The sequence below is a fragment of the Rhinoderma darwinii genome, chromosome 4 (genome assembly GCF_050947455.1).
Source record: "Rhinoderma darwinii isolate aRhiDar2 chromosome 4, aRhiDar2.hap1, whole genome shotgun sequence".
NCBI lineage: Eukaryota > Metazoa > Chordata > Amphibia > Anura > Rhinodermatidae > Rhinoderma > Rhinoderma darwinii.
The window spans coordinates 373937365-373964865 of record NC_134690.1 but is presented as its reverse complement, the minus strand read 5'-3'; the positions used below and the strand labels follow the sequence as shown (position 1 = coordinate 373964865).

Genomic DNA, 27501 nt, shown 5'->3' with positions numbered 1-27501 from the left:
GCGGAAAACCGCACTGCAAGAATGCATGTGATTGACCGCGATTTGACGCGGTTTTGCAGTTAGCATGGAAACTTGCAAAACCGCACCATGTAAATCACCCCTTATATACACCTACCGCGTTCAGGATGTATAGCAGGCTATGGAATACAAGTGATACTCCCGGTCTGTAAAGAGAACCCCATTCATTTTCCCAATGTTGAGCCCACAAGAGCCAGAATTGGGATTTGTACCTCTACAGAAACTAATGAGGTTTTACAATGCTGCTCCAGTATCACTGCGAACCCCCCACAATTAACACGGAAGTAAAAATTGCAACAAAATATTTCTGTTTTGTAAGCCGGTTTATATAATAAGACAAAAACTTCGCTCAATGAATAAGTTCAGCTCCATTGACTGAGTAGAGGAAGGGCATGTCAAAACATTTTACCTGACAGACATATTTGTTCTTCCATTTGCTGAGCACACACTCATTGCTCTGCATCAGCTCCTGGAGGACAAGAGAAAACAGTGAGTTGGAGAGAGTCGGCTGTGTACATTGTTACCAATGGTTAAAGTGCTTCGTCTTTTCAAGCAGGCAGAGATTAGCGTGCCACATAAACAAAGATGCAACTGTTTTAAAACAGTTCTCTAGACAAAAGCGCTGTTATCATCACTCTGATGCCTGATCCTTTATGAAAATTAAAGCTGCTGAAAGGTGATTGAAAGGAGAATTGTTTGTTGCCATTCTTGTAACTTTCTCAAAAACGTACCTCAAGCTCCATGAGATTGTCCCGAAGCTTTTCTGGGCGCTTGTTCTTCAATACCCAAGGGATGCCCCGTGCTTTAATAAAAATAAAAAAAATGAAAAAAATGACAGACTGCTGCCACAGTGCGTGGAACATTTGGCGTTACCCGGTAAATAAAGAACTACACAGTATCAGAATGTTATGTAAACAAGGATTCTGTTTTTCAAACAAATGCATGCGTACATTGATCACATCTAAGCCATTTATGGCAAATCCATGGGATATAAATGTCATTTAGATGCAGGTCCCAGCTCTCTGACCCGCACCTATCTTTAGAATGGCGTTTACCCAACCCCTGTCCACCCTGGCAAGGCAGCTGCCAGAGGCTGAATCCAGGCGAAGAATTAATGGAGTGGTGGCTGACTATGTGTGAAGCGCTCGCCATTGATTCCGAGTGGTTATGGTAACAGCTGAGCAACATTGATTCTCTGTGTGGATATAGCGTCTGGCAGCCGCCGCACCAGACGGGATAAGAATCAGGTGACCTCGTACTTGAGATTGTTTGCAATTGTTCCCATAAACATCCCATAAGTGTCTTAGGTGGGAAACACCCTTTAAGTTTGCCATACACACTAGCTATGGATGGATAGCAATAATTTCAATCAGATCTGCCCAGTCTAAAGTGTAAGGAGATTGACTGACTGTTACTTGACCAAGTGTCCGATACGTGGTACCTGCACGTGGGCCACCTTTACACTTTCTACCTTCCCCATTTACCATTAAAAAAAAGCTACGTAACTATGCAAAGCGACTACCTTTTTATACTATTGCAAGACCAGGTGATGGGTTAAAGTATTGATCCCTCTCTGAAATGAAAAGTCGCAGCAATGCCTTTCATTTTGGTGCAAATCCATGGAGTCCAAGCAAAAGCTTCAACTCTTCTATTTCATTTTTTACAATAAATCGCGACAAAGCATCTACACAAACTCTCATGACGGATGCCATAATAGCCCATGGGTGACAAATGCCACTATTAGTCATCCGTCATAGGCATCCATCACCCTTAGGCTGTTATGGCATTCATTTAACGAATACGTCCTTAAAAGCTATTAAATAGCTCATGATTTATATGTTAAACTAGTGCCTGAGAGGGATGCCATTAAGTGACATCCGTCACCTATAGGCTCCCATGTAAAAACCTATACCACACGGTATACCTTTTTCTTTTACTGGATGCCTCTGTATGGAATAGCGCAGTCTGCTGCGCTATTCCATACAGAAAAAGACAAAACAGTATCCCCGACAGATACCGCCCGACGGTGGCTAAAATAGCACTCTTTTGGCCTCCGTCTGTATAATGGGAGCTTATTGGTACATTTGACGTATGCAATATGTAAATTGGGGAAAATAGAGGATTCATTTCCATGTAATTTAGTGGAAGAGCCACTTGACCTTAGCAAAACCTTTAGAAAAACCTCCCAACAAATGATTTATTAATAAAGCATCCCTCGCTGTGACTTGCTTGCTCTGTTCCTGCCTCCATTTCCAGACAGTTAAATCTTTGCTCTACTTAAATTACCTAACATAACAGTCGCGTGTTTCTTTTTTGTTACGTTCATTTGTCCCTATTGCCAAACCCCGACAGATAACCTGCTCTAAATTTTGACAGCAGTGTTGGATTTTCTGGAGTTTATGGTATGAATGTCCGATTAGGGACGAACAAAATATGATTCATTTGTTTTAATGGTTTTATTTTAAAACTCTTATTATTATCTTATTTAACTTAGAAAAAAGACGTCTAAGGCCCCCTGCACACGAATGTGCTTTTGCAGCCGCAATTCCCCCGAAAATCCACGGGAGAATGGCGGCCCCATTCATTCCTATGGGGCCATGTACACGACCGTGGTTTTCACGGTCCGTGCATGGCCCCGGACCGCACAAAGATCGGGCAAGCCTTATTACGGCCGTATTTTGCGGTCCGGGCTCATTGAAAATAATGGCCGCGGCCATGTGCACGGCCCACGGCTGACAAACATGGCACATGGCTACGGTCGTATGCATGAGGCCTAAGGCTATGTTCACATCTGCATTTTGTCAATCCGCTGCTCTGCTCCGTCAGGACAAGGGAGTAATGGAAGCAACGGTTCCGTTGCAAAACTGATACCACCAGTGGCAGACGGAACCCATTGACTTTAATAGGTGCCGTCAGGGTGTCTGTGGTTTTACAGGAGACAAAAGCGCAGCATGCTGCGAAATTGTCTCCGGTAATCTTGGCCGGATCTGTGACGGAGGCCCCTAATTAAGCCTCCAATGCAGATGTGAACGAGACCTTAGAGGTGATCTTATTAACATGTATGAGTGTGGTCAATACAAAGAACTAGCTCATAATATGTTTTTTTTTTAATACTTTACAATGGACCAGGGGAAATTCATTGCGTGTGGAAGAAAGGCGTCCCAGGCATTAATATAGGAAAGGGTTCTTTATAGTTAGAGTAGTGAAACTATGGAATGCCCTACCTCAAATGGTAGTGATGGCAGATACTATGTCAGCATTTAACCCTTTAATGACATTTCACGTACTGGTATGCGGCAGCCATTAAGGGGAAGTATGGAACGGGCTCACGGGCGGAATCAATGATCACTTTGATTCTGCCCATTTAACACCCTAAATGCTGCGGTCAATTGCGACCCCGGCATTTAAATTGTTAGAATCAGGGGGGCGCCCCCTCAAGAACACGCCATCGTGCCCCCCTGCGGCACGATGGGACATTTACACTGGTTGTTATGGCAGCCTGGGGGCCTAATAAAGGCCCCCAGGTCTGCCATCTTTGTATTGAGACTGTCAGAATCACGATATACTGAAATACATTAGTATTGCAGTATATCATGCAAGTGATCCAACGATCGCTGCTCCAAGTCCCCTAAGGGGTCTAATTAAAAATGTAAAAAAACAGTTAAATAAATAAAAAATATTACAAGTTCAAAATACCCCCCTTTTCCCATTTTGTAAAAAAATAAAAGTGAACATAACTGGTATCGTAAAAGTCAGAACTATCACAATATAGTGTTATTTAACCTGTTCAGTGGACGACCTAAAAAAAAAATAACTCTAAAAAAACATGCAAATTGCTGTGTTTTTGTCACCTTAGCTCTCCAAAAAAAAGGAATAAAAAGTGATCAAAAAGTCGCAAATACCCCAAAATGGTATCCGTAAAAAATAAAAAAGTTATGGCTCTCAGAATATGGTGACACAAAACATTTATTTATTTTTAGCAAATAGTCTTATTATTTTAAAAGTGGTAAACCATAAAACAAAAACATATAAATTTGGTATTGCCATAATCATATCAACCTGTAGAATAAGGTGAATATGTAGGTTTTACCACCTGATGAACGCTGTAAAAACAAAACCCCCCAAAAAATGGTGTAATCAATGTTTTTTTAGCCCATTGCCCCCCACAAAATATATTTTTTGCAGATTTCCAGTACAATATGCGTTACAATAAATGGTGCCAAGAAAATCTACAACTTGTCCCGCAAAAAACAAGACCTCATATGGCTATGTCAACGAAGAAATAGAAAACGTATGGCTTTTGGAAGACGGGGAGGAAAAACCTCAAATTGGCCTGGTCTTTAAAGGGGTTAAAAAAGGGCTAGATGATTATTTACAGTCGAATGGAGGGTTATAATTAATCTACTAATGAAAAAGGTTGAATTAAATTGACCGGTGTAATTTTTTTAACCTATGTAACCATGTTATGTTAGTTTGTACATGGCAAATACTGCAGTTATTCGACTGAACGGTCATACAGTCTGTATCTACGGTCTGTGGCCAGCTGAAAGATCATTGTGCCTTATCTTTCCAACATATGACCTATGATCTCCCATGACCAAATTATTTCCAGATTCCTGGAATTACTGCCTCTTGTGTGCGGGCTCAGTGGATAAGCAGAGATTTCTGAGCAGGGGATATGCTGTGATGAAGTTCTGTACTATAACAGCCATCAGTCCTGTTAGTACGTCTTCCCTGGTTCTGGAACTTCTACATACAGATCAGAGATAAAATATGTTGTGATGGACATGTGAATTCCGGCTCATGTTGGAGAAACCTAGACTTGTAACCATCCAGCAACGTAGGGCAAAGGCTATGAAGGCTACCTGGAATATCATGAGATGAGATAATATCCTGCTCTGTGCAAACCACTAACATTACCGAAGGGTGCATATAACTATAATGCTATAGAGACAAAACAGAGAAGAGAGAAGAAAATAAATTATACACTGAAAAAATACCTTGCTGTAAAAATGAAATTAATATCTATCCGTTCCGGGGTTTATTTATGCAGTACTGCAGTTAATGGAGAGCAACTCTGGACAGAGACATGATAAAAATGTTTCAAAAGACAGTGTGCACATTTAGAAAACCTGGTGTTTATATGGAATTGAAAATGGTGCAAGCAAGTGGACTATTATTTAGCATCTGGCCATTTGAATGATGGATAAAAAAAAAATAAATATTGAAATTCAGAAAATGTTTACTCTTTCATTTTTTTTCACGCTCTGGTCACTATTTTGCTGCAAATGTTAAGGAGCCGTTCACCCAATGCAGCCCAGATCAGCATGTCCTATACTTGATGTTTAATTGGATACAAATCTTAGGTCAGATTCAGACGGCCATATTACAACCACGAGACTCGGACCACCATGGTTCTAAAGAACAAAACTTGGATCAGCATACAACGCTATGGTTAACTAATTTCGGTTAAGTAGAATCGTGGGATCCAGATCTTTCATCACACTAAGGCCTGATTTACACGAGCGTGTGCGTTTTGCGCACGCAAAAAAACGCAGCGTTTTGCGTGCGCAAAAGGCACTTGACAGCTCCGTGTGTCATCCGTGTCTGATGCGCGGCTGCGTGATTTTCGCGCAGCCGCCATCATAGAGATGAGGCTAGTCGACGTCAGTCACTGTCCAGGGTGCTGAAAGAGTTAACTGATCGGCAGTAACTCTTTCAGCACCCTCGACAGTGAATTCCGATCACCATATCGAGTAACCTGTTTAAAAAAAAAGAGGTTCGTACTTACCGAGAACTTCCCGGCCGTTGCCTTGGTGACGCGTCCTTGGTGACGCGCCTCTCTTGACATCTGGCCCCACCTTCCTGGATGACGCGGCAGTCCATGTGACCGCTGAAGCCTGTGCTTGGCTTGTGATTGGCTGCAGCTGTCACTTGGACTGAATTGTCATCCCGGGAGGTCAGACTGGAGGAAGAAGCCGGGAGTTATCGGTAAGTCAGAACTTTTTTTTTTACACGTTCACGTATATTGGGATCGGAAGTCACTGTCCAGGGTGCTGAACCAGTTTAACTCTTTCAGCACCCTGGACAGTGACTGTCTCCTGCCGGGTTCGGTCAAAACGAGTTCGGCCGAACCCGGTGAAGTTCGGTTCGCTCATCTCTAAGACACTCCGTTCGGATGTTTGTAAACAGAAAAGCACGTGGTGCTTTTCTGTTTACATTCAGTTTGACAGCTCTTGCGCGAATCACGCAGTTCGCACGGAAGTGCTTCCGTGCGACCTTCGTGGTTTTCACGCACCCATTGACTTCAATGGGTGCGTGATGCGCGAAAAACGCACGATTATAGAACATGTCGTGAGTTTTACGCAACGCACTCGCGCTGCGCAAAATTCACGCATTGTCTGCACTGCCCCATAGAGTAATATAGGTGCGTACGACACGCGTGAAAAGGACGCGCGTCGCACGCGTGTATATTACGCTCGTGTAAATGAGGCCTAATATAAAGCAGGAGCTTAAATGTTGCTGTATTACAGCCGTGTAAAACCGACCTAACTGTCTATGGGTACACAATGGCTACCAACCTAATAAACATCGGATTTCAATCTTCTAGATATAAAAACAAATTAAACTTGGACGATTGTTGCACCTTATTATACTGACCATATTCCTGCTGTTCGAACTGTTTCCGAAATGACTGGATTGATGGCATGTACTTTGAAATGTACCAACCATGAAATGTGAGGTACTTTTACACTCGTTGATCGGCGCTCGTTTGCTCCTTTCACAAGGCGCTAGTATAGGGATGAGCACTTGTTACTCTGATCGCTCGTTCCCATTCATTTGTATCATGTCGACAGTCGTCTCCCTGTTTACACAGCTAGATGTGCTGCCGACAGCGATAATATTTTGCACATTTAAAACGATAGTCAGCCGATGAACAAGCGTTTGCCCGTTTATCTGCTGATCACTGCCCTGTTCTTTGAACGCTCGTTTACCTGATAATTGGCCAGTGCAAAAGGGCTTTAAAGGGAACCTGTCACCAGCATTTTAGCTATAAAGCCAGCAATACCTGGTGAAAGTGGGTGAAAAATCATTGTCATCTAAGCTATAAATATGTTCTAAGTAAGCTCTGTAACTTTAGTATTCCGTTTTTCAGTGGTCCCACGCCGTATGCAAATGAGCAGAACAGAGTCAAATCTTCATCTGAAAAGAGTCAGGTTTTCATTCCTCCAGCATCTCGGAGTGGACTCCACCTCCTTCTTTTTGATTGACAGTCAGGGCCGGACAAGTGGTGGCAGTGGGCGTGGTTAAGAAGCTGCATCCCAGAGGGAAAAATAATTACCATAAAAGGCGGGAAAAGTTTAAACGACTATATTTACTGACAGAGGAGGACTTCAGGAAAGAAAAGAACAGGAATGAACTCTGGACAGCTGCGGCCATTGAGGGGTCAGGTGAGTTTAACAGGTAAGATGTTGATGACAGGATCCCCTTTAACACTGGATGAACATTTAGAAATCCAGTTAAGAGTACTATGTACTGTATAGAAACCTTATATACCAATGTATAAGAGATCCACTTCAGACTGAGTAACAGTCTAGACCATTATGACCAATATAAACATACATCAAATGGACATTTCTAGCGTTATGGGGTCACTTAGTGATGTCATTAAATGACGTCAAGCACAGCTTGAATTCTCAGCCTCTCACTTGTTTAACCTATTAAAAAATTATTGAATCTGTATTTATGTCCAGATTTTTTGTAGACAAACCATGGGGCTACACATTGACATTTGGTTCCACACAAGTTCCGGTAAAATCATGGAATTACCGCAACTTTATAGTTTTCCTATTGGAAGCAATAATGGAGATGACCATCCCTAAATTCTAGTGTGACTGTGCGAGCAAATGTTGCCATGTAGCCTCGGCCAACATCTTCTTTTGTAGCAGATATTATGCGTCAGGTGTTTACTGTTAATAAACAAATACCGAGGCTATCTGGATGAAATTTAAAAAAAGTAATGATTGTAAAAAATAAAACCACCATTTCAGAAAATTAATTTCCAAAGTACTATAATGTGATATGTTAGGTATTTCTGGTCTTAAAACAGAATTTTATATAACCTTTTTGGAAAATCAGGACATCGTGAGCGCCTTATAGCCTCCTATCTGCAAACACTGGCAAGGTAGAAAGTGATTTTCTTATTATATCAGCTGTCATAGTAGCGGTCTATAGCCACAAACTTGAAAATAAAGTTGATCAAAATCAAAAAAACTTTTTGAGGAGGGGAATGTAGTTCTTTACAGGGTTTTGAAAGCGATTGCTAAAAGTATTATGCAGCTTTTATTACCCAAAAATTCACCATGTCCCAAATCTTTACAAAAAAATTCACACATTTTTGGTGAATAGTGCCTTGCTATATAAAAATTTTGCATTAGCGGATGAGGATAATTTAAAGAAATTGTATTAAATTTTTTTATTTCTGGATAAAAGAATTATAAGATAATAAGCAGATCTGACCAATTAAAGTACTAATTAATAGGGGATGAGGGTAGCTAGGAAAGAGGTTTTACCCGCCCATAGTGTCTGACAGCTCTGCCTGCAAACAAACTCATACAGGAAATGTCGTCAATCCCTCTGTAAGGAAGCGGGACTCACAAGCTTTCTTTATGAACCTCGGCAGGATTTAAAGGATTATTCTCAACGCAGACATTTACATCCACAGAATATGCCATAAGTTGATAGATGCAGGTACCAATTCTAGCACCTGCACCTATTTTTAAGAACAGGGTCCTGCCGCATCCAGGCGGAGAATTAATAGAGAAAAAGCTGTGCGGTTCTCTCCATTCATTTCTATGGGGTTTCAGGCAGGACGGAGTTCAGGTGACCCCTGTTCTGGAAATGCAGGTCCCAAAGCTGGAAACCGCATGTATCAGACATTTATGGCATATCCTTTGGATCCTTACAAAATTATACATCCCCAGCTCAGTATCCCTGCCCTCTCTTCTATACTGTCCTCAGATAGGGGAGATTAGTAGGCCTGACTGATCGGCTTTAGGTGGCTTTATAGATTGGGTATGCTGTGATTGGGAAACTAGATTGTAAGCCCATTGGGGATAGCAGCTGATGTGAACAAATATCTGGATTGTGGCTTAGAAGTGACCTCCAATTTATAATCCGTGATGGGATAGATATTCTGAATCATACTACTAAATCCTACTGTAGAATGGAAACATGATCACATCTATTTTTATGCAGAAAATACATACTGGCCCCCAGCGCTGGAGTGGGAACTTTAGAAAGGTAAATGATCTTTAATTCAAATGTTTTGCAACTTCTCTGCTGCGAGTACACTGCCAACCCACTGAACTGAACAGGCAAGTCTTTTTGGATTAACTCCTTTCACCAAGGACTCTCTTACTATCAACTGAAATTTACTGGATACTCTCTGGGTGGAGGGAAGTTATTTTGACTTTGGTAAATTTTTGCTTATATATTAGGAAAATTATTACAACAATTCCCTAAAATACTTTACAAGAAGGAGTGGTTTAATAGGGGAGAACATCCGCAAGGAAAACAAATTCCCAGTGCTTGGTGTCTTGTTCTGTAGTAGAATACAGTATTCAAAGCAAATGTGTTGGAACGGACCATAGTTCAATTCCCTAATATACAAGAGAACTGGTGTAATCTACGATTTATACGCCGGTTTTAATCTCAAGAAGATTGAAGCAAAATGCGCCTAATTTATTAAGAGGTGCACGCCTTTCAATAAATGAGGCGCGACTCTGGCCATCCGTGAGCTAGAAAGTAAAATCTACGCTGGCATAGAGTTGCGCTATAATTTACGCCAGTGTCTAGTGCAAATTGCAGTATATTTGTATGGCAATGTTTAGCCCAGCCAGTTTTGCCGGGCCACATCGCCTTTTGAAAAACCGATCATAAAACTGAAACTAAATTTAGTATCTTTAACAACTGTGCAGTCCGTTCACAGAGTCTCTCATAATACTGATCCAAGAGATTGGTGGAGCTTCGAAAGATGGGAACCCCTACTGATCACTAGAACGGGGACCACACATCTATAGTTAGGGGAGTTGTAAGAAGCACTGGTCGAGCATATATGCGGACGATCTATACAACTCTATGGGAGGTAACATTGAAAGTGCAAAAGACATCTGTTAGCCAGAGCACAGCCACTGCAAAAAGCAAGCTCCCAGCACGGTGACTTCAATGGCCCCATCTTATACAACATTTCCGTAGGAGAGCTCCTAAGTAGACAACCCCTGTAAGAAGTCCCCTATATTTCTACAATAAAATCACAGAATAAAAAGCAAGAAAATAACACCGCTAAGAATCAAAAAGGAAATAAGAAGCAACATTACAAATGGGGGCACTTTGTGGGATTGTTGTTACTATTGGGCACACTATGGGGGCACTGTGTGAGAGCATTATTACTATTGGGGCAATATTTAGACTAGGCAGAACCCTTGCACTGTTACTTTTGAGGTTACCATGGGGAGCACCATTACTATTGAGGGTATTTTGGTTGGCACAGTTCCCTTTAAGAGCACTATAACTATTGGGGGAACTCTGCATTGCACAATTATTTTTGTAAGCACTGCATGGGCACTAATGTTAGGGGCACGTGACAGTACTACTTGCTTAATTATTTTTCAGGCCACTCAGTGGGCATTATTACTGTCAGGGGCACTATCAGCTTGGCAAAATTATTTTTGGGGGTCACTATTTCTGTGGCACTTTTACTGGCAGGGACACTATTTTCTTGCCACAAATACTTTTGAGGGCACTATGTGTGGCACTAATTACTAGAAGAGGCAGTATATGTGTCAGGTAGTGTTTTCAAGGGCACTATCTGTAAGGCACAAATATTTCTGCAATAAAGTATTTGGGGGCAAGTCATCATGACGGTCAAGGCCAGATGGGAAAGAGAACGACTCCAATCAGAAAATAAATGGTTTATTCTGCATGTAACAGCGTGTGATCAGTACTGGATTCACTTGTGTGGTCTGCAGAAAGATAATTGTGATGGTCCCCGGAATTTGGCAAATGTATGACTGTATTATGATATAGAAATTATGACAGTGGCAAATTATTTAGCGGCAATGCTGATGAAGGACAATTATTTATTGATAAGGTTCCAGGTCTGAATTTAATTATAAAGTAATATCCAGGGACAGTATACTGATGAGGTGGTGTGTCTAAGTCCATCATGGCTTTAAAAATGTGTCTTATACCTATACTGTCTAGTGTGTGTATATATATTTATATATATATATATATATATATATATATATATATATATATATATATACATACACACTTTCTTTTTGGAGTGTGGGAGCAAAAGATATTCCTTATAGAGCTATCAGGGATTTTCCTCTAGAGGTGTATATATGTAAATTTAAGACCCTACATGACATGGAAATATCAGTGAAATTAACAGCCATTTTTTTTTAGCTGTTCCTTGTGCAATTTGTTTTCACGCTTGCCTTGATACTCCTTACTGAAGCAGAACAGTGTGATAAAAATCCTGCTTGAGATTGTTGAGGTCTTATTGCCATACCTAAGGAGTTTGGAATCTCCATTAAAGGAAAGATTAGAGAAGGAGTGCAGTACTCAGCGGTAAAACAAGAACGTAAAAAAAAAAGGAAAATCTCTTGCAAGAGAATGAATCAGTATGGTGGGAGCTGTGCATTACAAGGGGTAGGGCAGGCTGTTCACCTACACTACAAAGCAGAAAGGGTCACCTGATACATCTTATTAGGGGCCCCACTTCCCACCGTCGAGTCGGCATGCTTTGCTGTTTTTGTAGTTTGTGTCACTGTATTTGTCTGTCCTGGCGAGAGCAGTTCTTCAGAAATATCTGTTTTTAATTGTGATCTAGTAGTTTTACTCCCTGTATGCTTTTTTTTCTAGAGGTATCTATGTACCATGGTTATATATATATATATATATATATACATATATACACACACACACACACACACACACACACACACACACACACACACACACAAAGCAGGAACGTAGAACAAGTATGAGCAGCAGGACTTCAAGATAGAAGGGAAGATGTTGGTTTAATTACCAAAAAGTGAGCGACGATTCGGTTCACATCCTGATTTCTTGCTAACAGTTTATTGCACATTGGATTCATATATAGGTCAGAATTTCATATGAATATTTGCGCTACATGTGCACATTTGATATATTGTATCACTTCTGAATTGTATACATTGATTCATTGTTCACTGTATGTACTTCCTATTTATATCTGGCACTTTGCACTTTGTAATTGCTTGAGAAAAGTTCAGATGTGAAACAAAACGTCGCTCACTTTTTGGTAATTAAACCAACATCTTCCCTCTATCTTGAAGTCCTGGCGCTGATACTTGTTCTACATTCCTGCTATTCATTGCAAGTCAAGGTGTTGATTCACTCTTTTGTGGTAACGTGCACATGGCTGATCTACAGTGTTGCGAGGTGTGCAGTGTTTTTCTTTTTATATATATATATATATATATATATATATATATCTATCTCAATCACACAAAAAATGGCGACAGCACACTGCGAACACCAATGCCACCTAAGCCACTAAATATAAATAAATATGCATTACTGCTAAATCTACTTACAATAGTTTACAACAGTGAGGTTCTTAGCGCACATTTTTGATCAAATTGTGTGTGCCCACAATTAATAAATTACCATAAATTACCACATTGATAATATTATTGCACGACCGTACAGTTAAATATAATGTTTTACCAATCTACTTTGGTGCGGATTCCTCACTAAAAATGTAATCTAAATCTAATCTAAAAAACAAAATATAATACAATGTGACGTTTATTAAATCCCCAATTCACACGTGGTGAAAAAAATATAAAAAACGGTGCAAAAATGAAGGCATGTTGAGGATGTGTGGTAAGAAGCGAGTAACACTTATGGATTTATCTGCAGTGTAGAACGTCTTTCGAGTCTGAACTAACCCTTACAACGATGTGATATGTCCAAACTTCCCAAAAAATCTAATATTATAGAAACTACTGGTAGTAATAATAGTAATAATAATAATAATAATAATAATAATCATTCCTAATAATATTGTAACGAGTCATAATTTGAATGTTTCATTAAAATGCATGCAAACTCACATATCACATAGTAGAATACATGTATGTCAATACGCAGGTACCAGCGTGACATTGGGTCTCCACATATTATAATTTAGCAATGTTTTACTTCCCATCACTATATTTCGTTATGCTGGCATGTTTGTAACCAGTGATTTTTACCTTCAGGACCATGAGGTTTGAAGTGCCAAAGATTAGCATTACATTTTAAGCTCTCATAGATTGTTAGCTCTTGCGAGCACTACCTGGGTCGTTAACCATCTAAAATAGCTTATAATTTTCTTTATACAATGCATATATCTATCTCTATGGTGCAGTATACATATCCATTTAAATTAAAATTGGACCATATTTTAGAAATATGCACGTGTATTTCTTTTAATATTTTTATGGCTATTTGGTAATATAGTTTACCACAATGATTTATAGCATTTCATGATCTCACCCTTTATTATGGCTTGTCTGTTTTGTTTTTTTATAGGAAGATGGTGACACTGTTTTATTATGTATCTATTACTTGGTTTTAATTATCTATTATTTAAATGTATCTATTATGGTTTTCCAGGACTTGGGCAGTTTTACACCAACAGTAGAAACCTGTAGGTAGTAAAGTAAAAAAAAAAAAGTTGGCTTGGTTTGCCGTTTTCGTTTTGTTTTTTAGCACTGTTCACCGTTTTGCTGATGCAGAAAAACAATCATGCTAGATACATATAGATAAAGCAACGCTATTGCTTTAGCAAAACGATGAGCTAAGCTAATGCAGTAGGTGTGAATGCAGTCCTATATAAAACCACTTTTATCAAACTGTGATATCACAATAGGTTGCATCCAATGACAAAGTCAGCCTTGCTGTATCTGTAACAACATGCACACAACCTTTGAGGATATCAAGACACGAATAGGGTACTTATCAGACGACGGTCAAATAGGCGTATCCACATATCCCCCAAACCAACCACATTCTTTGCATCGTCAATTGCAAAACTGTAATCTTAACATATGAGGAACAAAGCTAGAGTGACAATAGGGAAGGAAAGTGGACTTGAGCCATGAAAGCAAGGAATTTAAGATAGAAGTTTCTAAGGAGAGTCATGTAGAGAGTCATTAGTGAAGCAATGATTCATCGTGAATGTTGTTGACTAGTTGTCCTTACATTCAGAAAGCTGCTGCTTCTCCTCCAGATATCCATACCCTGGGTGAGGAGCTGAAAAAAAACCAAAACATGGAAATATAGTCACAGACACCAATGGAAATAAGACACCTTTTAATTCTAATGCGTACTCATCAAGCTTGATGATTAAGTAAGTGACCCCTGAATAAATTGCAATTGCGGGTTTAACTCCACCAGCGAGCAAGTCAATATTCCAAGTTTCCAATCTCATCACATCCGAAAATGATCTGCAACTGAATCCAGAGCCAGTCTGTCATCAAGACCTTAGTAGTTGCAAACACAGGACAAGGGATGCCCACACAAACCTCTGCTCAGCCCCGGCCGGGAACAAGGAGCAACTTTAGCCGTAGGGACCTCTTGGCCCTTTGTGAAACTTCTAGGATTAACCCAATTAATCAGATAAAGAAAATTGATCATTTACTTCTGAAATGCCTATTTCAGATACCAGCTGCAGATGCCCAAGTCAAACGCTGCATACTCATGAGCATGTAATGCCCTCTACAGGGGGAAAATGGAATAGTTATTAAAAGAAAAAACAGGCAAATTCTACGTGAATCAATGTTTGACTGTAAGATGAGAACTGGCACTACATGCCCATTGCACAACTAGAACTTAAAACATACAAAAAGCAATAAATTGGCAAATGAGCCCGGCATTCCCTTCCTGTCATCCTTCCAGAAGAGAGGGATCGGCCCTGTGTAAGCGGGGACAGACTCCTTGGCTGAAGCCGTTCACCACACAGAACAGCAGGATTACTTGTCAGTTTAAGGTTTTACAGAATAACAAATAAATATTTATTTTCGGATATTATTTACACTCCACCTGTTTATAGGCGGCACAAGTAACTCACACACTTGGCAAAGTTTACGCAGAACAGTAAGAAATATTGACATTACCTGATTCCTTCTTTTCGTGATAATGATGTACTCCGAGATCTTCATCTAGTATAAAAAGTAGAGTAAAAAAAATTAAAATTCACTTCTACAGGGCGAATAAAAGCACTTGATTTCAGCCAGACGTGCCATACACCGCTCTATGCTGCCTATCAGCCACACTCAATTGGTTTAACACCGCTCTCTAGCAAATGCCATTAAATTATTTTTCCACATCAATACTTCCCCTGAACTCATAACAACAATGTAAGAAATTGTTCCCTGTATCTTCCGAGCCTGATTTTAATTTAACAATAAATTAACATTTGATCTCTGCTGGAAGGGTTGCGGATTCACTCAGCGTGTAGTTGCTGTTCCCCCCGCGGCAGTGGTGTAGGACCGCACCGATACCTGGTCTTAGGGCAATGCGGGTTCGTTTTGGTTGTGGGAGTTCCCATATATGATTGCTGTGTATTAAATAGGTGAGGGATACCCGGTCTTACTGTTGTGTGAAATTATATTTCCGCAAAGCCGCTTGAAATGCAAAACAATAATAATAACTGGATTCATGGTCAGATCTAACCGAAAAAAATGACACCTTTTCTAGACACAAAATGATATATATATTCCCTATAAGGCCAACACTACTTTATCCAGGCATACTGTCACAAATAAACACAATTAAACGTGCGCTCTCTGTTTAATGTGTGTCATGTTTTACATTACTGTAGCTCTCCGGCTACTGTGAAACTAGAACTGCTATCATAGCATGCTGGGAGTTATAGTTCCACAACATCTAGACAGCCACAGGTTGGAAAATACAGGGCGATGCTTTAACACTGGAACAACAGTTGCTGCGCCATCATCCCGACCTCCCACCCAAGATCAGCAGATATTACCTGGAGAACTGCAACACAGATGATCATTTCCCCTTCGGTTCACTGAAATACTACATGATGCCCATAGAAACTAATGGGTGTCCACGGATTTAAATTATGACAGGCGGACCTCAGGGAAACAAACTTAAAGTGATCCTCCGGTCTCAGGACTAAATTATGAATATGATAGGGTATATGGAGCAATATCACCTAGCGCCCCTCCAATTCTGCCCTCTGCTATGTATCCGCTGATTTCGGGTCCCCTCTGTGGTCTCAAAATGACCACAGCTCTTCTCAGACCGAGTCTAAGACTCTTCCTCTGTTCACGGATTGGACAGTACTGCACACGTGAGCAGCTCCGGCCAATTAGAGAACAGTGGGAGTCTCTCAGACTCATCGTCTAGGAAGCACGACGAAGGACACCAGGTAATGTTACTTCATATACACCATCATATTTAAAATGTTGTCCCAGGACTGGAGGGTCGCTTTAAGGCTTTTTTACATGAGCCAATGATCGGGGAGACGAGCGTTATGAACACCCGTTTCCGATCATTGCCTGGTGTAAACAGGCCAACGATTAGCCAATGAACGAGCACCGGCTGATCTGCTCATTTATGCAGCATTAAATATTATCGTTGTAGGCAGCACATATTCCTGTGTAAATGTGCTGCCGACATGATGGAAATGTATGTGGACGAATGATAGTGGTAATGATCGCTCGTCCCCATACATAACCAAGCATTGCTCATTGTGAAAGAAGCAAACGAACGCCGATTAACGAGCTGCCTCGTTGATCGGCACTCGTTTTCACGGCCCTTATCGGCCATGTAATCGGACCTTTAGAGGGAAAATCCACTTAAAAGTGATCCAAATAATAGATATACATCAGATGATCATATCTGTGCAGTCTGGGACACACTTGGCTCTCCACAATTTCTAATGCTATAGTTTGACAAACGCTTTCAGCAATACTCAGAGGAACAAAATGCATGGCCATTCAAATCAATGGAGCGGAAGGTTATATGTACACACTGCAATTTGTTGCAGATTTTGAAGCAGATTTTTGAGCCAAAGCCAAAAGTGGTTTCAGAGAGAACGGAAGATATAAAGGAAGAACTTCTACTTCTCCTTCCTCCTGGATCCACTTCTGGCTTCTGCAATCTGATCCATATCCCATTCTTCATGAGTGCTTTTTGTCAATAGGAAATACAATCTAATCATTTTAGGGAATATCTGGGGACATTTAAAGAAACTAGTCTAGCTAAAAGGTGTAGGAGTTGCTGTTTTCCCAAAAAACATGAACCTGGTCACTACTGTCAACATCATTCTCCGATAAAACTCGTACAATAATCACAATGGGGCAGATTTACTAATACTATTTAAGATTATACAGCGTAAACTTAGACAAGGCAGCCAGAAGATGCGCCAAAGTTATCACAGTGGTGCATACTGTATGATACATTTGGTGCATCTTGATAAGACACTTTTCTCGTTTTTACACCACCTCTTGGTTGGATTAGTTTACAGCAGTTTTTTGTGCCAAAATTTTGGCAAATATCAACGCATTTTAAGTCAGACCACTTTTTCTTCTAGTCTAACAAGGCGCAGTGTCTACAACAGTTAATAAATGTGGTGCATGACCTGTACACCAAAACTCTTGGTTCATTTTAACTAGAATTCTGGTGCATTTTGAATAGAAAATCTGCCCCAATGTGTGGAGATGCCATTCTCTGTTTACTTTCCTAGCAGCAATTTAATATTAGACTGGATAATACATTCCTGAGTCTTTATTCTTTGATGACTTCAAATATATAATAGGCATTAACATGAAGGACGGGACATTATATTATGTATTCTGGTTTCTAACAAGCAGCAGCTCATTACTGAGAATTATTAAATAGCTAATAGAGATTGCATTTACTATTTTTAAAAAGGAGCCGATACATAAGGCCTTTTAGGCTGCGTTCACATATTGCATATTTGTTCAGCAATTTCGGTTGCGGAATCCACTCAAAATTAATCAGCAAAGTCCAATACATGTGAATGGGGTTTTTCAAAGAGGACCTCTCACTCTTAAGAAGCCAATACATTTGTGCATTACAGTCCATTTATATGAAAGAGTACTGTGCATTGCTTCATTCCGCCTATGGTGGCGCTGCAGGGAAATCGAACAATCGCTGTCGTGCTTCTCCACTGATTACAGCTGGTCGCTTGAGGTCCTAGCACAGGACACACCGTGATAAACTTACTGTTGGGAAACCTTCTAGAACAAAAAAGTTTTGTCCAAAGTTTACAAACCCTTTCCGTAGACTGCACCGGTCAATTGCGACACTACTTTAAAAACGAATGCATTTAGATTCGAGTTTTTATTCTGTGAGGTAGACGTGTGCTTTCTGCTGCACTACCCTAAAGGCCCTTTTACACGGGCTATTGATCAGATGAACGAGCATCGTACAAACATATGTACCCAATCATTGCCCTGTGTAAACAGGGCAGCGATCAGCTGATGAATGAGCAAACGCTTGTTCGCCGGCTGATCGGATCTTTTATGCAGTCAGAAAAATGGTTGCTAGTTGGCAGCACATTTTCCTATGTAACAGGGAATGTTCTGCCGACAAGATGAAAAAATGTATGGGTACAAACTATCATATTAACGATCATTCCTTCCCATACTTACAATCATTGCTCCAATTGAATGGAGCAAACGAGAGCTGATCGACATGCTGTATTGTCGGTCGGCACTCGTTTAACCCCTCCCTGCACAATGATGTAACTGTACCTCTTGCCACGGGGCAGAAGTATGCAGCGGGCTCACGTGCTTAGCCCGCTCAATACGCTACATTTGTCAGCATTGTATTACAGCTGACACCACGGACTAATGGGCGGGATCGGAGATAACTCAGATCCCTGTCTTTTATGTACTAAGATGTGCGGTCAATAGCAACCACTGTATCTAAGCCATTAAGCAGAAGGGGAGCCCCCTATGTCATTACGATCGCGGGATGCCGATGGTTGACATGGCAGCCTGCGGGCCTAATAAAGGATCCAGGCATGCCATCTGTGTCCTCCTATTGAGCCCTGCGTAGCATGCGGGCTACGCTGTTTCCATAACTGCCATTCACTGGCATGGAACATACAGAAACAGCGTAGCTCAGCGAGCTACGCTGTTTTCATGTAACATGGTCCGAAATCACATGCTGCAACTGGAAAACAGAGCGGTAGAACAGGGTTTAGGGGGTCCCATTCTAGAGATAACTGCGGGTCCCAGAGGTGGGACCCACATTTATATCTGACATTTATCACATATCCTCTGGATATGTCATAAATGTCGCTGATAGTAAAACCCCTTCAACATGTCCTTTTACTGCAAGGTGAATGCCATAAAAACGAAAAATATGGAGGAATATATATTTTTTTCTATTCTACGCCACAAATAATTTGATGTCCGTTCCTCTGTACATAATATAGTATAATATAGTACAATAAATGGTGCCGTTAGAAACGACAAATTGTCCTGTAAGAAATAAGCCCTCATATGGCTGTTGACAGAAAACATACAAAAAAAGTTATGGCATATTTTCGGCAGGGAGGACAAAACAACAATGAAAAAACTAAAAATGGCTGCGTTTCCAAGCCCAACTGGAGATTTTGGCCTCTGAAATGGGTGAATATACACAACAGTTCCGTTTTATCAGGACGGCTTATAGGTGCCATAAAATAAAAGGGTCTGTTTGGTGACAGGTAACATTCACAGGAAAAAGATCAAAACTAAAAGAAGTACTAGCAATACCTAAAACCCCCCAGATAGAAAATAATACTAGTGAGAAGGAAGCCTTTAGTGAGAATTGTGTGGCCAGTTAGTTGATACAACTAGAAACACTTTATTTTTCAATAGATAATTGTAACAGATTGCAGGTCTAATATCTTACATTACAGGCTCTTTATGTAGCACTGGGCTCCGCAGATATACTAAAATAGAACTTCAATAAAACAGATTTACCTCCAACATGCAAGGTATTCTTCAGAGACCACAGGTACAGCTCAGTCAGGCAGAACGACATCTGTGAAAGAAAAATAGGTTTGATCAAAGAAAGGGACAACGTGTGCAAATGAATGTCACTTATTATCAGCAATCACGCTGCACACATCTCCGGGCAGGACCAGCAGTCACAACAGAAATCAATCAGAAAAAGCGCTCGTTCCTGGACACATACATTTTGGCATGTGTGAAGTAGGAAAACAAAAAAAGTGACAACTTTTGCACTGAATGGTGAGGTCACTGCAAACTGCACAAAGGAATAAATTATAAACCATTTAGGTCTATTAAAATCCTACAGGACTCAGAAATAGTATAGGTAGGAAATATAGTTCTGCATAGCAATACACACTTATATACACTCCCCAACATTGGAATTGTAACACCAAGGACAAGCCCTAACGTTATACAAATCGAGTATCAGGCGTCGCGAAGATCTGCAAATTATCCCATTTTCAAGCACCTCGCTCCAATCTGTGGCCTATGGGAAGGGCATAAAAGTCAGTTTGTTTGCAAAGTTCTTTAGCCACATGAAATCTCAGAAATCAAATGGTGTGGGATAATTGTGCGATGCCTCCTGTTCCTTGACGCGCCAGTTATCGCCACTTGTCACATACTGAGGGACAGAATCCCTGAACTGAAAGACCTTGGTTTATCACTCTGGCAGATCGCTACGCGCCTAGGCCGAGATGTCAGCACTGTTCAACGTTGCGTGTCCCGGAGGTTGGGAGAACAACAACGAACAGGAATGACAGCAAGAGGTACGTGGAGGCGAACCTCTGCATGGACGGATCGCCTGATTGGAAGAATGGCACGTAGTGATCCATTCTGTACTGCAAGTGAAACTGGGCTTCACATCTTAAGCCTGGGCCGACAACCAGTTTCGACACAAACCATCAGCCAGACCTCCAGCTACAGGTGTTCCATTGACCACACGCCACCGCTCTCAAAGACTATCATGGTGCACAGCAAGAAGGCAATGGAGGTCTATCCTCTTCAGCAATGAGATGGGCTATTGTCTCGGACTAAATGATAGCCGGGGATTGGTTCTGAGACCACGTGGGCAACGCCATGTAGAGGCCTTCATAAGGGAACGTCACACCGGTCCTAATCCCTAAATACGAAGTGGAAAAACCGCTCAGAAATTGACAGGTGGTGCGGAATTTTATTCCGCAGCATGTCAATTGTATTTACATAAACACTGCTTATATGTTGTGGAATTTCCACATTGAATTCAATGAGGATGTAAATTCCGCATCAAATAGCAGTTGTTCCGTTTTTTTGCGGCGGGTTTGCAGCGATCCTGCCCCAAAAAACGGAACTCATAAAACAAAAACAAAATGAAACTTACCTAGGAGTCCGTGTTTCATTCTCCTGGGATGACGTTTCATCCCATGTGACCGCCGCTGCAGCCAATCAGAGGCAGCAGCTGTCTCCTGGGATGAGACGTCATCCAAGGAGGTCAGCCTGCTAGAATGCCAGCTAAGCGCTGCAGTTTTTCGCACCGGACATTCCGGACGAAAAACTGCACCACAGTTTGGTGCGCTTTTTCGTCCGGAATTCCCTCCGGCGCACAGGGCCGATACGCTGCGTGCTTCTATGTAGTGTATGTACCCCGTGTGAACTCAGCCTTAGGGCTTGTTCACACAGTGCAGATTTTGCATACATTTTTTAGCCAAAACCAGAATTGAATCCAGGAAAGGAGACATATAAGGCCTTCCTTTATATATTTCTTATGTTTAGGTTCCATTCCTGGTTTTGGCTTTAAAAATTCATGGAAAATCTGCAGCAAATCAGCACTGTGGGAAGAAGGCCTTAGGCTCAATGCACATGACATGTATTACGTGCAGTTTTGCAGCGCGTATTTGTGTGCGGCAAATTCGCAGCGTAAGACAGTACAAGCATAGTCAATGAGATTCCATGAAACCTCATGTACACGCTGCAGTATTTTTCGAGACAGAAATTGACCTGCGGATCAGATTTAAAAATCCGCAGAATGTCAATTTATCTTGCATTTCCGCTTGCGAATTCTATCTGCAGAAGAAAATCGCACCAAAACCCGCAGCATGAAGATGCGCCGATTTACGCACCAAAACTTAAAAACCGCACTGAAAAACATGCAAATCACCTGCGAATTTCCGACGTATTGCTATGGTTTTGGTGCATATTTTCCGCAGTAAAATATGCAATGTGTGCCTGTAGACTTAGTGTGAAGCAGTGATTGTGAGGGTATGTTCACACGGCCTATTTTCAGCGTTTTTTTTGGGGCAGTAACGACCCGAAAAATGGCTGAAAATACGGGGGCTGAACGCCTCCAAACATCTGCCCATTGATTTGAATGGGAAAAATGGCATTCCGTTCGCACAAGGCGTTTTTTACGCGGCCGTTTTTAAAAACGGCCGCGTAAAAAAACGCCTTTGCAAAAAAAAGTGCATGTCACCTTTTGAGCCGTATTTCATTGACTCTATAGAAAAACAGCTCCAAAAACTGCCGTAAAAAACGGCGCTAAAAACGCAAGTTGCTTGAAAAACGGCTGAAAATCAGAGGCTATTTTCCCTTGAAAATAGCGCCGTATTTTTGGCCGTTTTTTGTTTAGCGTGTGAACATACCCTAATATATGTTATCTGCACCTGTGGATTTCCAACCTTTTTTTACAGTGTCTCCGCTGCGAAAACGCTGTACAAACCGCAACAAGTCTTAACTTGCGTATTTTAGTGCACAATTTATGTTCTCTACTCAAGTCTATGGCCCAAACACATAGCATCTCCGCTCAGAATACGCAGAAAAAATTTACATGCTGCGGATTTGAAAGCTGCACCGCAAAACACTTTCCACACGATTTTTCTAAGTTTTTTTTTTGTAGTGTGCGGTTCAGCTTTACAGAAATCTCATCCACTTTGCTACTGTAAATGCACCAGAATTTCATTACGAAAATTCTGCAGTATATCCTGTCTGTGGGAAGATACTCTAAGGTCCTGTTTACACTGAGATATTTGACACGTCTTTTGACGCGGAAACCGCGCCAAAAAACGGCCGAAAATGCCTCCAATTGATTTTAATGGGAGGTGGACGCGTTTTACCTCGAGCGGAAAAACCGTCCGGTATTATTGAATGTTGAATATAGGCCATTCTGAGTAGCCTCATGTTCTCCACATTGTATATTTTAATGGTCTGTGGTTTTTAGGTCCTGATGGCCAACATGTTCTTATGTATATTGTAATAAAGAATTTATATTTTTTGCAAGTTACTTACTGTACTTGGTGTCATTATTTTTCCCTTTTGGGAGATTTGATTTGTCTTCACATACAGTTATAGGTATTTATATGCTTCACTATAGGGCTTGAAAAAAACAAGCCGCATGTTATAAGATTGTTTGCATAAGATTTTCACATTTAAAAGAGGACATGTCTGCTCTTCTGACAATATTTTTGTCCCACAAAAGAACAATTCTGAAGCATCTTGTGTTGTGCCGTTCCTGTTATTCCTCCTGAAAATATGACTAAATTGACAACTGGGTGTTACCATTCCCCTTGTTGTGTCCCTACAGTCTAAGGCCCCATGCACACGACTGTAAAAACTCCTGTAATTACGGGCCCATAGACTTCTATTGGCCACGGGTACCTCCCCGTATGCTTACGGGAAGGTGCCCGTGCCGTTGAAAAAGATAGAACATGTCCTATTTCAGGCCGTAATTATGGCACCGGCAGCCCATATAAGTCTATGGGGCTCCCGTAATTACGGGAGCGTTGCTAGGCGACGTCAGTAAATAGTCACTGTCCAGGGTGCTGAAAGAGTTAAACGATCGGCAGTAACTGTGTCAGCACCCTGGACAGTGACTTCCGATCACAATATAGATAAAGATGTAAAAACATTAAAATAAAAAAAAAAGGACGTTCATACTTACTCAGAACTCCCTGCTTCTACCTCCAGTCCGGCATCCTGGGATGACGTTACAGCCCATGTGACCGCTGCAGCCAATCATAGGCCAATCACTGGCTGCAGCGGTCACATGGACTGCCGCGTCATCCAGGGAGGTCGGGCTTGATGTCAGGAGAGGGACGCGTCACCAAGACAACGGCCGGGTATGTATGAATTTCTTTTACTTTTATTACGGAAAGGGCTGTCCCTTCTCTCTATCCTGCACCGATAGAGAGAAGGGGCTGCCGATTACTGCAGTATCATTTTGCAGCGAAAACGTGCCCATAAATACTGGTGCAATACGGGTCGAATACGTGAGACCAAGGACCCGTATTTACGTCAGTATTTACGGGAGGGAAAAAATACGGTCGTGTGCATGGGGCCTAAGGCCCCATGCACATGACCGTAAAAAAACTCTGTAATTGCAGACCGCAAATACGGTCCGCAATTATGGACCCGCTTGGTTCTGTTGGTTGCGAACACCTTTCCGTATCGATACGGATAGGTGTCCGTGCCGGGAATTATTGAGCATATCCTACTTTTCGTATTTTACGGGCCATGCTCCCATACATTGTTGGGAGCACGGCACGAAAATGCGGCCCGCGGCCGCTGGCCGTGCTCGCAATCGCGGGCCGTGATTACGGGTACGGCCATGTGCATGAGGCCTTCGGCCCCCTGCACGCAGCCGTGCCTTAATCACTCATTTACCATCTGAGTTACAAGAGGCTGCAAGAGAGCAGCTGATCCTTTCCCGACACATCGCCCGGCAAAAATTAGACATCGACAACACCGCTCCACAATGCGATTGTCTGCACGGTGCTTATTTAAAGTTTCTGACATCACAGGCCATATATCTTGGATGACTCTTTGACATGGGTGGGTCTGCCCATTTTCTACTGTGGGAGAAGTATACCTGAAGACGACTGCCAGTCTGTCTGGCATTTGCGGGCTGTGCTCCTATTATAAAAGGTAATGGAGCACGGTCCGTAAAATAAAAAATATATAACAGGTCCTATTTTTGCGGTTCATTTCTACAGACCGGACACCTTCCCATAAATATACGGGAATGTGTCCATGGGCAGTAGAAATTGGTACTTTGATCCGCAATTAAAGTCCGTAATTACTATCCAATCAATGATGATATTCAGGTTTTTTCCTACATTAGATTACTGTACTTTGCCGGGTGTAAAGTCTACCCAGAATCCAAATCACTACAGCTCAATGTAGACAAGAAACAAGCAGGGAATATTGAGAGACGTGCACTCAGTAAAAACATATAGGTATCTTTTCCGTATATGCATTATGTTAACTGCAAATTGTTGTTTAAAGGTGAAGACAAAGTTTAACATTTTGTATAAAATGCTTTAGATAAAAATATGTTAGGCTCTGTTCACATCTGCGTTCTGTTTCCGTTCTGCTCCATCATAGGCGCAGAACAATGAAAATAATGGAAGTGACAGATCTGTTGCATGACGGACACCAACGCCGCCCGCCGGACCCCATTGACTATAATCTGGTCGTGTTTCCAGGCATTTTGGACCTGATCTGTAGATGTGAAAACAACCTTACTAGAACCCAAGCTTATTTTACAGCCACTGAAAAGTATTTTTATATATTCATCTGCACAGAGTCGCTCTTGGGGAACTTAACAGGAACAATACAAATAATCATAACTTTAAACTAAGTCAATCTGTCACGTAAGCAAACACAGCAACAGGTGTCTTCACACGGCCATGTTTACCAGGGGAATGGTGCTCTGCGCTCCTTCATAGCCATTGGCTCCAAACAGCTAAAGAACTCTTGTACGAATTTGTGCCATGTAATCTAAGTAGGAGACGTGGGGTTTTAGGCTGAGGGTACGTTCAAACACTAAACAAAAAACGGAGATAAAATACGGAGCGGTTTTCAAAGGAAAACAGCCTCTGATTTTCAGCCGTTTTTTAAGCAACAAACGTTAATTGAGGCATTTTTTACGGTTGTTTTTGGAGCTGTTTTTCTGTTGACCCAATGAAAACTGGCTCCAAAAACAGCAATAAGTGCCATGCGCTTCTTTTTTACAGGTCGTAAAGAAACGCTCCACAGGAACGAAATGCAGTTTTTCCCATTAAAATCAATGGGCAGATGTTTCGAGGCGTCCAGCTTCCGTATTTTCAGCCATTTTTCGGGGAGTTTACGGCCAGAAAAACAGCTGAAAATAAGTTGTGTGAACATACCCTAAGGCCTGATTTACACGAGAGTGTGCGTTTTGCGCACGCAAAAAACGCGGCTTTTTGCATGCGCAAAAGTTACTTAACAGCTCCGTGTGTCATCAGCGTATGATGCGCGGCTGCGAGATTTTCGCGCAGCCGCCATCATAATGACACTCCGTTTGGATGTTTGTAAACAGAAAAGCACGTGGTGCTTTTCTGTTTACATTCAGAGTTTGACAGCTGTTGCGCGAATCACGCAGTTCGCACGGAAGTGCTTCCGTGCGGCATGCGTGGTTTTCACAAAGATAGGACATGTCGTGAGTTTTTTTTCAGCGGACTCACGATGAGCAAAACTCACGGACTGTCTGCACGGCCCCATAGACTAATATAGATGCGTACGACACGCGTGAAAAGTACGCAAGTATATCACGCTCGTGTAAACGAGGCCTTAGTAGTGCCCTGACATGTGAGGGCACAAAATAAAAAAATTCAAGCATATCCAGATCATCTAATGGAGATACTTTCCCTTTTTCTTGGCGGTTCCTATGTCCAATTTCAGCCAATCTCCCACTACCGTCAGCACACATAGTGTGGCGCTCATTGATAGATAGCGATAGTGAACATGGCTAACTTACTGCAAGGACCAAGAGAGATTTTTCAGGAGTGTGACTGCAGGATCAGACTACACAGGATTTGTTTGTAGTCTGGAACCCTGAATACACATATGTCTGTATAGGAGCTGTAGACACAGAAATACTTTTAATCAAGATTTTGCAAAATTGCTTCATTTTTATAGTTTAGATGCTTTGAAGCAATACAAATTGTTAGCCAGGGTGGACAGTGTTTAATTGTTTCTGATCTTTAAACAAATTTAAATAATTGTAATATAACAAAGTTAAATATAACACATTTTATTATAATCAAAGTAAAACACAAACTACAGGTTTTATTTTTTTATTTTGGAAAAAAACCATATTTAACATCAACTGGCCCTGATTTAAAAAGTTCCTGTGAAAAAGACTGATGACCGGACGTTCTCCATGATGACCTTGTGGTAGAGAGCAGGATTCATGGTCCTGTCAAAAGAAAAGCTTCCTCGTGCCATCGCTACCTACACCATGTTGAAATGTTGGCATGATCTTATTGCGGACGGCTCTATCAACTTTACATCATCTGTAAAGATCCACTTTCAATCATTATCAGTCCACAGAATATTCTACCCATTCTTCTCTCCCATGGATGAAAGTTTTGCCCAGTTTCTTTCT

The 27501-nt window shown here is 41.3% G+C and overlaps 1 protein-coding gene across 2 annotated transcripts in view; it reads right to left on the bottom strand.

Annotated features, from left to right (window-relative positions):
• WDPCP (WD repeat containing planar cell polarity effector) overlaps nt 1–27501 on the bottom strand; it is a 306972-nt gene that overhangs the window by 235430 nt on the left and 44041 nt on the right. For both annotated transcript variants that reach the window (XM_075863142.1, XM_075863143.1), the window contains 5 exons: nt 20094–20154; nt 15240–15284; nt 14326–14376; nt 750–820; nt 428–487 (listed from right to left, as the gene is read on the bottom strand). In XM_075863142.1, coding sequence (XP_075719257.1) covers nt 428–487; nt 750–820; nt 14326–14376; nt 15240–15284; nt 20094–20154 — 288 coding nt within the window. The remainder of the gene's footprint in view (nt 1–427; nt 488–749; nt 821–14325; nt 14377–15239; nt 15285–20093; nt 20155–27501) is intronic.